Raw genomic sequence first — 18,826 nt, forward strand, 5'->3', positions numbered from 1 at the left:
TGATGAATAATGATTTTGAAAAAGGTAACTTTGTAGGCAATTGTAAAAAAAATTGACTATAAAAAAGAAATAATAATGTCTAATTCAAAGCAGAACTAAATAATATATTTGTGATAAAATTATAAAGAAAAATAAATGAATGGTGAAAAAAATCAATGGTTCCTTCTGGCAGGGTAAAGGGAGATGGATGAGGAGGGGCAGATAGGCAAATTCATAAGTACTGATAATATCCTATTTCTTAAGATGTTGGCAATTACCCAGTTGTTCATCTTACTGATACTCTTTACAGATTAAACATGATTATAAATATTTGTATTTTCATTCAGTATTTATTTTTAAAAATTATTTTAGATTGTGTTCAAAACCTGCATATGATGACTGATTGATAGTAACTAGTATTCCTTGTTTATTTCAGTTACCATCATTATTCTTCTGTGGGCTGTGGTTTGGTCAATTACTGGCAGTGAATGTCTTCCTGGAGGAAACCTATTTGGAATTATAATCCTATTCTATTGTGCCATCACTGGAGGTAAACTTTTGGAGCTTATTAAGTTACCTACATTGCCTCCACTGCCTTCTCTTCTTGGTAAGTGTTAAATGTTTCCTGTTTTCTCCAGAGTAAACCATATTTTTAAAATAATAGTTTGGAAAGCTTTGGGAAATGAAGGAATAAAATATTTCTGTTTTTGCCATGCTGGAGCCAAAAGCCAGTTGTTAAATTTTGAGGAGTCCTGTGATCCAGTTGTTAAACATGGCAGTTTAAAAACTTAAATTATCCTGGCCCAGGTGCTGTGGCTCATCGCTGTAATCCCAGCACTTTGGGAGGCCAAGGTAGGCAGATTGCTTGAGCTCAGGAGTTTGAGCCCAGTCTGGGCAACCTGGTGAAACCCCGTCTCTACAAAAAAATACAAAAATTAGCCGGGCTTGGTGACATGCACCTGTAGTCCCAGCTACTCAGAAGGCTGAGGTGGAAGGATTGATGGAACCTGGGAGGTCAAAACTGCCATGAGCCATGATTGCACCACTACACTCCAACCTGGGCAACAGAACAAGACCTAGCTGCAAAAATATATACACATACGAACTTAAATAACTGACATTAAAAACAAGCAGTCAGTGCTCAACACGGATCACTTCCTAATGTTTTACTCCGTTTCCCCTCACCTATGCTCTTGAGATTGTGGAAATACTATGTCATGGTGTGCCACTGCCACCTCTTCCCAACTCCACTTTCAGTGACATCATATTGTAGCTTAAAATCGGCCATGGAAGAAGTATCTGTAACAAAAAAATCAGCAAATGCTACAAATCAAGGTCATTGTGTAAGTCACATCATTGACAGAGTGAAGTTCTGACATGTATTTTTATTGTTTCATTTTCATCTTATTCATTAATATAAGCAAAACTGTCAAATAACATTCATGGTGAACCTGCACTCGCTCATCCATGATGTGTGACTTCTTTGCTGAATCAGAGAGTACGCAACCACTTATTTGTAGTCTGATTCTGTCAAATCTTGGTAGCACTGCAACCATAGTTGGTTATGGACACAGAAGTTTGAAAAACAGCAGTGAAAACATTCTGTGAGAAGAAATTGGCTATATAGAATTTACAGTGGAGACTGTATATTTGTAAACTGTGTGCTGCACATCCTTTATATCAGTAAAATGTAATAATGTACGTGCCTATATAAAATGCATACGTTTTTCGGTAAGCCACTTGTTCAGCATTTACCAGCACACCATTGGGTATATTTAACATATAATATTGGCCAAGCATGGCGGCTCACGCCTGTAATCCCAGCACTTTGGGAGGCCAAAGCGGGTGGATCACCTGAGGTCAGGAGTTCGAGACCAGCCTGGTGAAAATCCATCTCTACTGAAAACAAACACGGTGAAACTCCATCTCTACTAAAAATACAAAAGTTAGCTGGGCATGCTGTAATCCCAGCTACTTGGGAGGCTAAAGCAGGAGAATCGCTTGAGCCAGGGAGGTGGAGGTTACAGTGAGACAAGATCGCGCCACTGCACTCTAGCCTGAGTGACAAGAGCGACACTCCATCTCAAAAAAGATAAAAGTAAAATACGATATTATGATTCTTGAAGACATAGCTGGAAATACCCCTCAGAGACAATGAGAACTGCCCAAACAAGACATTTACACAAATTCGTCTTGAGACTAGATGTGATACGTTTAATGTTTCTTCAAAGAATTCTGCATTATGAAATGTGTTTACCACAGAGACATTTTGTGTTCATTTCTAAGAGATTTATTATCACCCAGTTTTAGTAAAAACCACCTACCTTTCATACTTGCATATATTTGCACATATTTCCTGAAGAGTTTTTTTTTTTTTTTTTCTGTTAGCTATATAAGTGAGAACAATCAGGATTGGCTAACAGACACCAGCACTATTTGCTTTTGAACTTGTGGTCAGTAATTAAGATTAAATATAAAAAGAAGTAGAATTATTTATCTCTTACTATGCCCCATTTCTCAACATATTTCTAATTTTAGGTAAAACTAAAGTATTCAACTTAATTCATATTATTTCTCATGGATGCTTTTTGTTCTCTAAAGTTATTAATTGAATTACTATCAAAATGAATTGAATTACTATTAAAATGCCTGTATGCTAGAATAAAGGGTTGGCAGACTACTTCTTTTTATAAATTGAATGTTAATTGGAGCCCACCCGTGCTTACTCGTTTCCGTATTGTCTACGTCTGCTTCACATTATACTGGTAGAGTTGTAAAGTTGCAACAGAGACTGTGTGGCCCACAGAGCCTAAGATATTAATTGTCTGGCCCTTGTATCAAAATTAGTGACTCTCAAACTTTATTGTACAGAGGATGACCTTGGAATTTTTTAAAATACAAATTCTAATTAAGTAGGTCTTCGCAGCCTGAGATTCTGCATTTCTAAGCTCTAAGAGCACATTTTAAGTAGCAAAATCACTAATTCTAGAACCTGGCTGCACATAAGAATCTCTTGTTGGTTTTTTTTGCTTTGTTTTGTTTGGTTTTTGAGACACAGTCTCCCTCGCACAGGGTGAAGCACAGTCGCACAATCGTGGCTTACTGCATCCTCGACCTCCTGGGCTCAGTCTTCCTGCCTCAGCCTCCGGTGGCTGGGACTACAAGCACATGCCCCTACATCTTTTTGGTTTTTGTAGAGATGGGGCCTCACTTTGTTGCTCAGGAAGGTCTTGAACTCCTGAATACAAGCAATCCTCCTATCTTGGCCTCCCAAAGTGCTGGGATTACAGGCGTGAGCCACTGTGCCAAGAATCACCTGTTTTTAAAAAAGCTGATGCTTTGGGAGGCCAAGACAGGCAGATCACAAGGTCAGGAGATCAAGACCATCCTGGCCAACATGATGAAACCCTGTCTCTACTAAAAATACTAAAAATACAAAAAAAAAAAAAATTAGCTGGGCATGGTGGCACACACCTGTAGTCCCAGCTACTTGGGAGGCTGAGGCAGAAGGATCGCTTGAACCTGGGAGGCAGAGATTGCAGTGAGCCGAGATCATACCACTACACTCCAGCCTAGTGACAGAGTGAGACGCCGTCTGGAAAAAAAAAAAAAAAAAAAAAAGCTGATGCCCAGGTCTTACCCCAGAGATTCTGAATTAATTGATATGGTGTATGGCCCGGACATCAGAAGTTGTGAAAAGCTCTCCAGATGATTCTAATATGCAGCCTATGTTGAAGACTGTTGCTCTAGGCACATGCAAATGCCCATTATACCCCATTTGTCATTTTTTTACTCCATGCCTATTGCAAAAACAAAATATACCATGTTGCAAAAAGATATAAAGTCTTGGGATTTGTGGATCAAATGAAATCTCCCCTAAGGTAACTGAAATCATTCTCAAAAATTACATACATATTTCACCATCCTTTTTAATAGTTGTATACTTATATAGAGGAAAAAAGTTTGCTTGTTATTATATTAAGGCCAGTATCCAAAACTGAAGCATTATCTGAACCCATAAAAGAAACTTATTAAGACAAAATATATGTGTGATTGCCTGTTTCATATATATATATATATATATATATATATATATATGTATTTTTTTTTTTTTTTTTTGAGATGAAGTCTCGCTGTGTTGCTCAGGCTGGAGTGCAGTGGTGCCATCTCAGCTCTCTGCAACCTCAACCTCCTGGGTTCAAGCAATTCTCCTGCCTCAGTCTCCCAAGTAGCTGAGACTACAGGCACATGCCACTATGCCCAGCTAATTTTTTGTATTTTTAGTAGAGACGGGGTTTCACCGTGTTAGCCAGGATGGTCTTGATCTCCTAACCTCATGATCCGCCTGCCTCAGCTGCCCAAAGTGCTGGGATTGCAGGCATAAGCCACTGTGCCCAGGCACCCGTTCGATATTTCTAAGAGTTTAATTGAAGAGATTGTCAGGGATGGAGTATGAGTGAGCAATTCTGATTCCTGAAATAAACTTGAAAATAGCTTCCCTTTGGAAGAGAAGGCAAATCATTATTGAAAAAATTTCCATATTACAAGTTACAAAAAAATAAACATGGAAGTAGATGAATTCAGATTGGTCATGTGTTGATAATTTTCATAGTACAAATTTTTAAAAGAAAACAACACTCCTCTATCAAGGAAGATGTTCTTTCCTCCAAGGGAGGCCCTAGAGGCAAGAGTGGGGACACGTGCCGAATCAAAATCAGGTGGTCACATTACATCAACCAGACCACTAGCAAAGGAAACAGTCTCCCAGGGAAACTGTTCTAACGTTCATTTCAGGAATGAAAAATGCTCTCTCAGGCCAGGAGAGACAGCCGTGGCTCATACCTGTAATCCCAGCACCTTGGGAGTCTAAGGTGGGAGAACCGCTTGAGCCCAGGAGTTTGAGACCAACCTGGGTGACATATAAAGACCTTGTCTCAAAAAAATTAAAAAAAAAATCTCCCTCATACCCCCAAAACAAAAAAATCTCTTTACATAGTTTTGTGTTCTTCTTAGGTTATTCCATTTGATTTCAGGTCATTGTATGCCGTAATTAATTTAGGAGTTGTTTAGACACACATTTTAAATTTCATTAAAGAGCTATTGTCATAATAATGGAATGTAAGCATTAGTGCAGCATTTTTATCTGGTAAGTCATCAATATATATAAAAATGATATATACCTATACCATAGACCTAATATTTCCACTGCTAGGAATTATAAGATGAATATAGTTATGCAAACCTACAAGTATATAAGCTCCATATGGACAAGGACCACATTAGTTTAGCTCAGGAGTCCCCAGGCCCCAGGCTGCAGAAGGAGGTGAGCAAGCATTACTGCCTGAGCTCTGCCTCCTGTCAGATCGGCAGTGGCATTAGATTCTCATAGGAGCATGAATTCCACTCTGAACTGCGCATGCAAGGAATCTCGGCTGTGTGCTCCGTATGAGAATCTGATTAATACCTGGTGGTCTGAGGTGGAGAGCTTCATCCCGAAACCATCGCCCCTGTCATCTGTGGAAAAATTGTCTTCCACGAAACCAGTGCCTGGTGCCGAAAAGTCTGGAGACTGCTGATCTAGTTCACCTCTTTGTTACTAGGATCACATACAAGGCTAGCATGTAGCAGGCACTTAAATACTTGATGTATGAATTGTGCTCATTTCAGCACTGTTGAAAAACCTGAAAGTTTCCTTAAAATCTATTAATAGATTAGTGGTCCAAAAATTATGAAACTTCCAAACAGTGAGATACTATTGCAGCTATCGAAGGAGAATAAAGCAAATACATATGTGCTTCAGTGGGAAAATGTGCAGGATGTATTATTAAACAGGAAAAGAAACAAGCCGCACAGCAGTGTATAAGTGTCCTATTTGTGTCCAGCACAAAAGAGCATATACACACAGAAATATGCTTGAATAGGTACAGAAACTTTCTGGAAAGGCACAGAAGACCCTTAACAGTGAAAAAACATTCAAGAATGAAGATGGAAAGTTGCAGTTGGGATACGTACTTGTCACTTTACATTTGTAATTGTGACATGTCATGTATAACTCATCATTATTTCTTCCAAAAACCAAGCCTGTTCATACTGTTGCCCAATAAACGTTCCAGAAAAACTGTCACTGCAGCATTGAGAACTTAAGAGTCTTTCCTGTAGATGAATGGCGGTGATGAGAGATGAGACGCCTGGCCTGATGCTTTTATGTGCAGCAGGTCACAAAAATCTCTACTCGCAGGTTGTCTCTCTTCTCCCATCTTGCATCACAAAATATACTAACTTCGGTAAATGTATTCAGTTGTTTGAAGTGTGGTGCTTATAAGGACGAGGTGAAGAGAAGGCACTGCTGTAGAAGCATGGAGGGAAGAGGCTCACAGTCTCTCACGGAAACCTTTCCCTTTGTGTGGGCATGTAGTATCAATGAAGGCAGAATTCCCTCACAAACTACTCAGTTTCCTCAGTTACACTCAACTACTTGCGGTTTCCAGAGTGAGTCACTTTTTCTTCTACCTTTGAATAAACTACTGTCTTTTCCAGAAACTTCTCAACTCCGCCAGCCATTTCTTCCTCCCCTTCCTCCTTCTCTAAATCCCCCTTCCTGCCTCAGCTCATATAACATCCCCCTCATGCTTTCATAAAATTGATATTGTCCGCTTGTCTTGTTCCCTAGAGGCTGAAAGCTTGCTGAAATGCAGTCCGTTGTTACATGCATGATGCACACTCTAGTGTCTCAACTACTGAAGGCACTCAGTAGAGCTGAATGACTGAGTGAGAGAAGTCACCAGCTGACATTACAGGGCAACGTCCATTTCATCATAATTGATATCTAAAACCTTTGCAGAGTAGGTTATGTGTCTCTTATGAAATTATCTAGTCTGAAGGTAAAACAGAATCCATAGAATTGATATTTCAAGTAATCTAACATAGCAAATAATTTCAGGGGCTGTTTGCTGTTTGCACACAAGGGGATGACTGAACTAGCATTATATTTAGATGCTAAAAAACATTTTAAATTTAGAATTTGATCATACTATCTATCTAAATCCTGCATCTTATCTCCCTTTTAAGTTCTGTTATTTTGATAATATTAATTATTGTAATCTATCTTTTTATCTGCACATTAAAGTATTTTCTTAGCTGCTTTAATTTATTATACTATTTTTTAAATTAAATGTTTAACTTAATTTCTTCCAAGCATTAGTGAAGTGGTTCCTGGGATTATATAGTAGTGTCTATAAAATTAAAGTACTAAAAATATTTTCTGTATTTGAAAACTAACTAGACATGTTTGATTTCTTCATTCAAGGCATGCTGCTTGCAGGGTTTCTCATCAGAAATATCCCAGTCATCAATGATAATGTACAGATTAAGCACAAGTGGTCTTCCTCTTTGAGAAGCATAGCCCTGTCTATCATCCTGGTTCGTGCTGGCCTTGGTCTGGATTCAAAGGTATGATGTGTCAATTTCTCATTATTAAATAGGAATTTAGTTTCTTCAATACTTTAGATATTTAGACTCACTAAGCATTAGGAAATGGATATGGACACTTTGCAGGACATTCTTGAGCATAGAATAGAATTTATTTCAGGGAGGATTGTTTTGCAAGTAGGACCTTGTGCTTTGCAATAACTCAAAAGATGGTCTCATTCTCTTCCTTTTTTTTTTTTTTGAGAGGACGTCTCGCTCTGTCACCCAGACTGGAGTGCAATAATGACTCGATCTCAGCTCACTGCAACTTCCACCTCCCAGCTTCAAGTGATTCTCCTGCCTCAGCCTCTCAAGTAGCCGAGATTACAGACGTGCACTACCACGCCCCACTAATTTTTGTATTTTTAGTAGAGACGGGTTTTCACCATGTTGGCCAGGCTGGTCTCAAACTCCTGACCTCAGGTGATCAACCTGCCTCTGCCTTCCAAAGTGCTGGGATTACAGGCATGAATCACCTCACCCACTGGTCTCATTCTTTTTCCTGGAGAAAGGTAGAGTCTGTGTATGGGGGAGCACCAAGAATAAAGGCCCCACTTTTCTCTGACATAGATACAGACCATGGTTATAAATAATGCTCTTAGGGGAGAAAACAACATATTTTTGGTTTGTGAAGCACTATACAAGTGTTCAGGGCTAACTAAACTAGCTCAGGAAACTGCCTAATGAATCTCAAGGATGCTTTTTAAATTCTCTTTGTTTTCATGTATGTCTTTGAATACAGGAATGAATGTCCTTGGGGGATGAAGCTCTTCATCTTAGCCTCATTCTGGGACCACAAGTTATAAATAAAACTAATAACGAGAGTGTTAAATTAGCTAGAGATTATGAACACAGATGCCGAAAGCAGCCTGCCTGGGTTCAGACCTGGACCCGTCATTCACCAGTTTCATGGTCTTGGGCAAATGACTTTAGCCTGTGACTTTTCAGATGAGGATATCTAAAAAAAATGGGGATAATAGAATTACCTGACTTATAAGGTTGTAGTGAGGACTAAGTAAGCTGTCTTAAAACACCTGGAGTGCTAAAATGTTTGTTAAATAAAACTCATTACCTTGGAAACTCGTGATGACCCAGACATGGTCCATATACTGAATAGAAAGCATGGAAGGTCACCTTCTCTGCACATCTTCAGATTACATTAGGATGTCTGTTTTTCTATTTCAGGCCCTGAAGAAGTTGAAGGGTGTTTGTGTAAGACTGTCCATGGGTCCCTGTATTGTGGAGGCATGCACATCTGCTCTTCTTTCCCATTACCTGATGGGTTTACCATGGCAATGGGGATTTATACTGGGGTAATTATTGTTTATTTATCATATGACAATATATAGGGATATTTAGGGCTTTCCCTGATTCCATACAAGAGAATGCACAATAGAATTTTCTTATAGACATCAGAAAGTGCAAGATAGATGTTACAGCACAATCTAAATATTCTAACTTCAAAATATAGTTTATGTGTTGTTAGACACTAACTCTTATAGTTAGCACCTACTATTCAAACTGTTGAAGAAGTCTTGGTCCTTTGCCTACACCTGATTCCATGCCTGTTAAAGAGGCACCAGATTTCACCTAAAGTCTGCACAAAGGATAATGAACACAGCAGCAGTGATCAACAGCTTCTGTTGTTTTCCTCCTTCCACTGTCAATTCTTTACTTCCAATGGTTAAGACCCACACAAAGTAAATAAATAAGAAAGGACTTAGTGAGAATTTCATGCTAATAAGTCAGCAAGAAATAAGAAATTCTTCTCATGGTTAAGACTCTTGAACTCTACTCCCTGGATTCAAATCCCAGCCCTGTGATTTTCCAGTGTGTGATCTTTAACAATTATTTAATCTCTCTGTGTCTCAGTTTCCTCAATTCTAAAATTAAGATAGAATATATCTATCTTATAGGGCTGCTGTGAGGATTAAATTAGCAAATACGTGTAAAGTGCTCAAAATGGTGTCTGGTACATAGTAAGTACTGTTAAATGCTTTCTGCTGTTATTACTGGCATCAATGTGACTGTCATATCATTTTCTTCTAATCTGTTGCCTTATTTGACATAGCAATCCCTGATAGAAGGCCCAGAATCACTGAGTTCCAAATCAGAATGTCCATGCATTTTTTTTCAAACTTCATAACATGAATTTTTTTGTTTAAAAAAGCCAGCATCCTGGACTTACCCTCATTAGGCCTTCTATACCAATAAAAATACGTTCTTAGGCAACCTAAGTCGTCTGAAGCAGGTTGTCTGTGGCTACATTTTGAAAAACAGTGTTCTATAGAAGTTTTACACGTACGTGTTTTTCTGGATTCATGCTTCTCTGCTATTTGAACGACTGCAGTTGTCCAAAGTATAACCCTTAAAAAGTGGAGGGTATTATAATTTCAAAATAATAATGATTAAGATGTTATCATAAATGTTTAAAGTACTGTCTGCTTAGTTTTGTTTTAGGTGCTGTATCTCCAGCAGTTGTGGTACCTTCAATGCTCCTTTTGCAGGGAGGAGGCTATGGTGTTGAGAAAGGAGTCCCAACCTTACTCATGGCAGCTGGCAGCTTCGATGACATTCTGGCTATCACTGGCTTCAACACCTGCTTGGGCATAGCCTTTTCCACAGGTAACCTAATGAGTTCACAACAGGCTTTACTCTTGCACTCTAGAGACATAGATTAAAATGTTATAAGCATGACATATTTGCTTGATAATTGATTAAGGCAAATTAAAAATAGGCAAAAGAACACTAAGAGTTCTGTACCTAAGGAGGGGCCATAAGCTATTTATCTTTACTCTCTTCCTCCCTCTAGACAGAGACTGCTCAAGGAGCACACACTAGGTGCAGAAGGGGAGGTACAAGGTGGAAAGATTTAAAGAACAGCATCTGCTTGAAGTGATCCAGGAAAGTTTAGGCCTGGAGACTTCACACAAAAGATGAGTAGGTTTTTCAAGGAGCACGAAAGACAGAGAGCAGTCAGAGTAAAAAGTAAAAGCAGTCTAAGTAAAATAAAAACAATTTTTCTTCTCTCCTCCTCAGCTTTTTATGGGTAATAAGCAGCAATGCTTTTAAGGGGTGTCCTATTAATACTTAGTGTCTGAAATTGATGTATTTTGCTTCAAGTATAATAAAAGAGGAATTTTATTTTTTCTCCCACGGTTGTTCAACACCTATATTAAACTGATGTGAACAGATACTACACTTGACCTTAGCCAAAAGGCCAAGAAGCAGTTCAACGCTTTTATTATCCTGTGGCATGGCACAAGTTTAAGTTCATTCCTTAATCTCTGTCCAAAATTGGGAAGTAAAATTTGCAACATTATGTGATTGACAAAGTGTGATTATAACCTAAGTTTAGCTTCAGATTCCGTTGTGGTAACACGTCTTGGAAAGTCATATATTCTCATTGTCTCCCCATAGTTACCTTCCCATTCTATGATTGTGTATAACTTATGCCTGTTACCTAGAACTCCACCCTTTCTCAATGCTCCAGCGCCTACCTTCCATCTATCCCTGGTAAATTGATTTTCTCAAAACATTGTTTTCACAACGTTACTTGCTTGTTCAAGAACCCTTGAGGATGCTCTGTTACCTATGAAGTCAAATCCATACTCTTATTTTTAATGCTACTACACGTATCCAAATTATGTTCTTACCACTTTCCTGGTATACACTGTTAAAACAATGGTTTGCAGCCTTAGCGTCACGCTAGAATTACCTGGGCAGTTTTTAAAAATACTTTTATGTGGGTCCTATCTTAGACCAATTGAATCAGAACCTTTGGGAGTGAAAACGAGTGCAGCTTGGATTAAGAACCACAGCTTTAGAGCAACAGAGTTTGTATGAGAATCATGGTGGTAGGAGGAGAAAGAACAGAGGCAGCGGGGTTTTCATAAGCTACAGCTCGAAGAACCTTCCTAGCTCACTCTGCTGTGCTTCCTTTCCCCATCCCACCCCAGCCAACTAAGAGTGGTCCTTAGACCTTTTGGATCTGAGCCCTGCCAGACATACTGGATCAGATTTTTAGGGGTGGGGCCTAAGAGATTTTTTTTTAACGCCTTACTATACCATAGACTGAAGCTAATTAGCTACTTTCTACACATTCATAGTAAATTATTTCCCACAAAAGCTTGAGCATAGTGCTACTATCACAGCTGGATCCTTTTGACAGTCATAGCATAACCTGGCAGAAAGCTATCTGAGCTCAATAAAATCACTTCAGAGGTAATTTATTTAGGTAAGAGAGATGATTATAATAACATCTCTCCATCTCTTGTTACCATAATAACAAGAGACCGTAGAAACTAGTTAGTATATTTTTTCTTAGGACAGTCTGTGAAGAAGGGCTTTATGTGTGGAGAAACTTTAATATAATTTTCTGCACAATGTGCTAACAAAAAAAATTTTTTAATTAAAGTTTCCTAAATCCTGTATGCTATGGGGAAAAATATAGGTTCTATTTACATAATTAAGAATGTAGAAAGCAGAAACTGTCTTTAAAATGTTCCTTGTTTGTAATTAGATGTTTTATGTTGATGATTGTAGAATAAAACTTGTGTATTTGTTGGATTTATAGCTCTAAGTTTTTTTAATGTATTTTTCAGGCTCCACTGTCTTTAATGTCCTCAGAGGAGTTTTGGAGGTGGTAATTGGTGTGGCAACCGGATCTGTTCTTGGATTTTTCATTCAATACTTTCCAAGCCGTGACCAGGTGAAAGAAATAATCTGTGGAAAGGTTGTGCTCTCAAATATCATTGGGAAAACATTCTAGAACACTTCCTTCAAAGACAGACGTGAAAGGCATATTTGAGCAAATGGGCCCTCATTTTAAAACTACTTACTGCTGAATCAGTGCTGTCCATGAGGTTTATGAAATGGGCTCAGTATGGAAGATTTTAATGTGGTCCTATAATTTGTGTCTGTTTTGTATTCTGCACATTTAAGATTTCACTATAAAATAAATAATATCAGTTCCAAAGTAATAGATTATGCAAGTTTTTAAAATGTTCATAATACTTAACTAAACCTAAATGTATAGTAGCTTTTTTTATTACCCTTTTTTAGTACCAAAATACCTTAGCTTCTAGCCAGGCCTGGTAGTCCCAGACACTCAGGAGGCTGAGGCAAAAGGAACCCTCTGGGAGTTTGAGTCCAGTCTGGGCAACACAGCAGGAGCCCATATCTAATACATACATACATACACACACAACACACATACATAAATCAGTCAATCATCATCTAGTGCCACTTTGTTGAGTACAGCAGCCGCTAGCTACATGTGGCTCTAGCAGATCTAGAACGGTTCCATCATCACTAAACATTCTATTGGAAAGCACTGCTCTAGCACAATCCACAAAATAGTTCATAAAGACATTCTATTACTATGACCATTTTACTGATAGGGAAATTGAGGCTTAGGCAGGATAAGTGACTTGAACAAGGTCACATTGCTAGAAAGCAGTGGAACTGGGAATAAACTCGGGAAATTCACCTCCAGAGCTTGCATGCCTTTGCCAAGTCAAGCACTTTAAAGACCTGCTTTCTAAAGTGATCAAGAAGTTTCAAAGGCCAAACAGGGAAAAGTAAAGGGAAAAAAAATTACACAATTGTTAGACTTTAAAACAACAGCAACAAAAACTACTGTCAGTCTAGAACCTCTTAAAGCTTCCTGGCATTCAAAGGTTTAGAAAGAAAAACCAAGGGAACATCAAATTTAAAAGAGGAAATATAAAGCCTGAAAAAATAATAGAGATAGATATTTAACTTTCGCACAAACCCTATAATATAAATGCTTTCAGGAAACAAGGCTTGGAGAGGTTAAGCAGCGTGGACACTACATACGCCAATGATGTATAAAAGCTTAAGTTTAACCTTGGTCTGTCCAGCTCCAAAGCTCATGTACGTTTTTTCTGCTACTTCATTAAGCCCTGTGAAATTCTGCATTGATAACTGCAGAAGAATTGGTGTTCCTGAAAGAACCCACCTTTGTAGTATGCAAACTCTGCTTTTGTTGAAGAAAAGAAAGTAAATGTTATGTTGTACGCTTTGTCTATTTACATAGACATTTCAATTTTAATTTTCTTTCTAAATCCTAGATATGGAAAAATCTATTAATCATTAAAAATCAGGGATTTGAAATAATTGATCGAATGAATTTTTTTCTCCTAAAGGACAAACTTGTGTGTAAGAGAACATTCCTTGTGTTGGGGTTCTCTGTGCTAGCTGTGTTCAGCAGTGTGCATTTTGGTTTCCCTGGGTCAGGAGGACTGTGCACGTTGGTCATGGCTTTCCTTGCAGGCATGGGATGGACCAGCGAAAAGGTGAATTTCATTTTAAGTTCTGCTCATGACTCTTTTCTAATGAGATTAACTGCTTTCCAGATACTTTCTTAGCATCAAGTTAATAAAATATTTAATTATAAAAGCTATATTTTGTGTATATACAAATGTACACCCAGTGTTCATCTTTTTTTCCCCTTACACATCAATCTATAATTTGATGTCTTTACTTAAAATATATCATGGTCATACTACCATAATGCCTTCCTTATCCTACGTAATGACTACGGAGTACGGCATTTTATAGATATTTATGTTGTTTTTAGTTTTCTGCCAAGATAAACAGTGCTTCCATAATATATCCTTACATACCATATTTCATAAACTCTGTCAATTCTAAAAAACACAATTATTTTATATGTCACCAAGAAAGAAAAAAAGTGCCAATTAAACTATAACCTAACATTCTAATTTCAGAAATGTTAAAATATAAAACTATGTGTGTCTTAAAATCAACATAATATAGTGTATATTTTAGTTTATACAATACATTTCTAGAAATAAGATTGCTCTAGAAAAGAGTATGCACATTTATACTTTTGATAGTATCAATTTGCCCTTTGAAAAACTGTACCAATTTATATTTTTACCAGTATTATGTGAGAGGATCTGTGTTTCTGAATACAAGTCTTTCAGATATTGCTGATATTATGAATGAAAACTGTATCTCATTATTGGTTAATATGTACTATGGAAATTCACTGGTTGTCATTTATTTAATTTCCAGATGCATTTTTATAGATTTGAACTTGATAGAATCATATGCTATTCTGCTTAATGAAGATGTTGGTGACCTAAAATAAATGTAGCTATATCATTTTGAGATAATCTTATAAAGTGTGAAGACAGCTGTTCAACATAATTAAGCTTAAATTATTAAAATAATGCCATATGGAAATATGGAAAGGTTATAAATTTTCAGATGAGTTATATAATCATACTCAATTAAGTGGATCTCTGTGGGTATCTTCCATAGGTAGCATTCATTGTGGGTAAATAGCATTCAAATAGGAGGCTATTATTCTGCAAGGATGTGATTATAAAATTAGGACAAGTATGATTGTGAATCTTCTCATTTTGGAGAGAGGGAGGATAAATTGGTAGAGGCTGCCTGGAGCTTTGTGTTCAGAAGTGTGTTGAGGCCACAGAATGGTCTGAGATTGAGTGGGCATGAGAGGGAAAAGGTGAGAATCACTTTTAAATCCTGCTCTGAGTACTAGATGGGCACCTGGGTTTGCTGTGTTGTCAGGAGGCTTGGCTATGAGGCTTATTTCAGGTGTACTTTTTTTTTATATCATCACCTGTATTATCAAATTCTACATCCTGATTTCAAGTGGCATAACACCCAGCAAGAGCAAAGCTAAAAGAGAAATTTTCTACTATAAATTGGATACTCTTAGCCCTCATCCCTCATAAACACTTGCAGTTATCAAAACATTTGTTTATGTATGGCTTCACTTTCCTTCCAAGCTAAAGCAAGGATATTACACATCACTGGTCAGTCTTCTGTCTAATCTCAGCTCACTACGAAGGGGTGTGCTGCCTCCCTGCTTCTCTCTGAAAACTCACTGCTAGGTGTCTGCCTTCCTACCCTGGGCTGCTAACTAATGTACCCTCTTTGAAGCACGCTGATCTATTTCTTTGCCCAAAGACAGACAACAGTTTTAACTTAGTGAAGGGATGCATTTGCATTGGGACCCCTTGTGCAGCATCTTCCAAGTTTGCCTGAAATTAGCATTTTATAAACTGCCCCCTAATTTCGTTATGGTAATCTTTATTCAGGATAAAATTAATAAATAGAATTTTTTTTTAAATGAAGTTTATTTCTGAGTGTGAAAATGGCATATGCTCATTGTTGAATTTAGGAATTTTTTTAAGTCAGAAGCAAAAGGAAAAAAATTATAATTCTGTCATCCAAAGCCAATAGCTTTGTAATGATTTAAATATTTTGACATATTTCAGCAGGAAAGTTCTCAAATATGTAGTAAAAACTAATGTTTTAAGGTGTATTCATTCATTTTTACACTGTTATAAAGAGCTACCAGAGACTGGGTAATTTATGAGGAAAAAAGGTTTAATTGACTCACAGTTCCTCAGGCTTAACAGGAAGCAAGACTGGGAGGCCTCAGGAAACTTACAGCCATGACAGAAGACAGAGGGGAAGCAGGCACTTTCTTCACATGGTGGCAGAAGACAGAGAGGGCGCGCACATGGAGAGGGAGAGAGAGACAGAGAGCACACGAAAGGAAAGGAGGAAGTACCACACACTTTTAAACCATCAGATCTCCTAAGAGATCTTCTCCAATTTGACATGAAATTTGGGTGGGACACAAATTTAAATCATGCCAAGAGTGTAACAGAAATGCTTTCTGTCACCACCTCTTTAAAAATCTTTGCAAATTGAAAGCAGCTCATTATATGATACTGTCATGGGTAAAGAGAAAAGGGAACTCATAAATTTTTGTTGCTACTCTGTATGGGTCTGTATGAGGCACTAAGTGGATATTGTCATTTATTTTCACAAAAATACCTTTGAAAAAGTATTATGATTTCTACTTTATAGAAACTGTAAGTCAGAAAGACTTAACATATTAGAAATATGTTAAGAAATATGTCACCAAATTAGAAAATGGCACTAAGATTTAAGTTCAGATTTATTTGACCCCAAGGTGACTTGTGCTATGCTGTAATACATAATATAATAATGTAATAATAGCATTATTGTGCATGATAACAGTTTTACATTTTGACATCTGTTTGAGTAACACCATGTGTATTAAAAACATAATTCTAAACTTTTACAGTTTAAAATTGTTTCTAAATTCAAAAATGATAGGATAAAAAGAATAAACAATGAGAAGGAGCAATATCATTTGAAACAGAAAATAAAAGACTAGTTTTAGCAACAAGGAAAGCAAGGAGAGACCTCATGCCAAGTGGGCACTGGATATGAGCACAAAAGAAAAAGGAGGGGAAGGGAAACTTTGATCACTTCCAATTATACTGTTATTTAGAGAACTATAATGGAGGTTATCTAGAAAAGATTTTTATAAACCAAACCAGTGTTCCCTTTGTTTGAATTTCCTGTAACCCCACTACATAGAAGGTCAGTGTAACCCCACAACCAGAAAGATAACTATAAACATTTTTTAGAATATTTACCTCTAGTAACTAACTCTCCTATGTGAATCTCTTTATCTGCACACATGGATACACCATAGTTGTTTTTTTTTTTTTCCCAGTCCTTTATATATAGTTATAAGGTTATTTCCAATCACCACTATTTTAAATTGTGCTGAAATGATCAGAAATTGATCACTTCCTTAGGAAAGATTCCTGATAGTAAAATTTGGAAGTCAAATAAAATTAACATTTTGAGGTTTTTGACACATATTACCAAACTGCTTTCTAGAATTGTATCCATTTACTTTTCTGCAAGTAAAATATGAAGTACATGTCTCATTACAGCTTCACCTTAGAATAGTTTTCTCAAACTTTAGCAGGACTGGATTGTTAAATTAAGAGTGCTGAGCCCTACTGCCAATTTCTGATTTTAGACTGTGGTGGGGCTTGAGAATTTGCACTAATTAATTTCCAGATGAGGCTGATGATGCCAGTCTAGAGACTACACTGTGAACCACTGGCTTAAAATAGTATTGATTTTAATCTTTAGCCATACTGATAGGCCACTAGTATTTTTTTCTTTTTCTTTGGTAACTCTTTTGTTCATTATCTTCTGAAGTATAATGTGTATTGATTATTGTTAGAAATAAAGCTTGGAGTCATAAGCACAAAGACCATTGAAACAAAGAATTTCTCAGCAAAGCAAATTTACTTCTGCTCAGAAGGGTGCCTCTTGTAGGGCAGGTTGCCACAAGAGCACACTGAATAGAGGAAAGGAGAAGCTTTTATTCCTAACGCAATTCCTGCCTCTGTGTTCTTTCCCCATTGGCTGGGAGTGGACCCCACAGTCTAAACTAGACCCGATTGACTAAACATTTAAACTTCCTTAGATAAGGTGAATGCGTGATGGGAGAGAAGGGAGAGAAGAAAGGGAGAGAAAAATCTGTGGCAGACTAGGGAGCCAGTCCTTTCCCAAGTAAGGAAAGGAATGTGAGCTGGGGCTGTGGCATGCCTGGGCATGTAGTAAAATTAGAAAGAAGAAACGGAGAAGAAAGAGAAGGCAGGAGGTACTTGGAATTAAAGAATAAGAGGCTGAGCAGGCTGTCTGAAGAGAAACCTTGCCATATGTTACAATTATCCATCTGTAAGATACACACACCCCCAACACACACATCTATATAAGTGATAATACAGTCTTCATTACCCTGGGGCTTATCTTTTATACATAGCATATGCAATGACTCCATTTTCTTTATAGGCAAATTCATTTAGTTTAACATTATGAAAATGCTGCAACAAGATACATTGTAACTTTTCTATATCTTTTATATGTTTTGCAATATATAGGCCCATGTCTATGTTCAACTAGTCTAAAGTATTATAATCAAATATAAATTGTGGCTTTTGTCTACACTTTAGAAATAACAAATAATTTGATATAGAAATCTTTTTAGTCCTTCTACTTTCATTACTATCCTGAGTGTATGAAATACATCTGAAGACTTCTGTTAAACAATTAGTCACAGCAACAAAAGTCTGAGTAATTTTTTTACTTTTTATATTGTTCGCTTTTAACAGTCCGATATCTTACATTTTCATGTAGTCAGATCTATCAGTCTCTTACAGTTCTAATTTTTTTGAAGAGCTCTTTGTTAGTGAAATTATCTCACGTATTCTTAACAATAATCTGGAAAGGTAGATAGTAGAGCAACTTTTAAAATCAGGACACCAAGGTTTACAAACATTGAGTAGATTACAAAAGTCAAAAATATTTGACCAGAGGACAAAAAGTGGCATAGCCAGAATAAGAATAAACCATTTGAGGCCTGGCATGGTGGCTCACACCTGCAATCCCAGAACTCTGGGAGGCCGAGGCAGGCAGATCACAAGGTCAGGAGTTCGAGACCAGGCTCTAGCCA

At 37.3% G+C, this 18,826-nt stretch overlaps 1 protein-coding gene and 1 pseudogene across 6 annotated transcripts in view; one reads left to right on the top strand and one right to left on the bottom strand.

The window, feature by feature from the left end:
• The window catches only part of SLC9B2 (solute carrier family 9 member B2), a 51,583-nt gene that overhangs the window by 17,325 nt on the left and 15,432 nt on the right, over nucleotides 1-18,826 (top strand). For all 6 annotated transcript variants that reach the window (XM_064384050.1, XM_012436521.2, XM_012436524.3 and 3 more), the window contains exons 4-9: nucleotides 416-586; nucleotides 7,286-7,428; nucleotides 8,632-8,759; nucleotides 9,896-10,071; nucleotides 12,051-12,157; nucleotides 13,617-13,766. In XM_064384050.1, the coding sequence (XP_064240120.1) occupies nucleotides 416-586; nucleotides 7,286-7,428; nucleotides 8,632-8,759; nucleotides 9,896-10,071; nucleotides 12,051-12,157; nucleotides 13,617-13,766 (875 nt within the window). The remainder of the gene's footprint in view (nucleotides 1-415; nucleotides 587-7,285; nucleotides 7,429-8,631; nucleotides 8,760-9,895; nucleotides 10,072-12,050; nucleotides 12,158-13,616; nucleotides 13,767-18,826) is intronic.
• Nucleotides 10,517-10,678, bottom strand: LOC135277885 (U2 spliceosomal RNA; annotated as a pseudogene).

The sequence above is a fragment of the Aotus nancymaae genome, unplaced genomic scaffold (genome assembly GCF_030222135.1).
Source record: "Aotus nancymaae isolate 86718 unplaced genomic scaffold, 86718_ANA_hifiasm-v0.15.2.pri h1tg000033l, whole genome shotgun sequence".
Lineage (NCBI taxonomy): Eukaryota > Metazoa > Chordata > Mammalia > Primates > Aotidae > Aotus > Aotus nancymaae.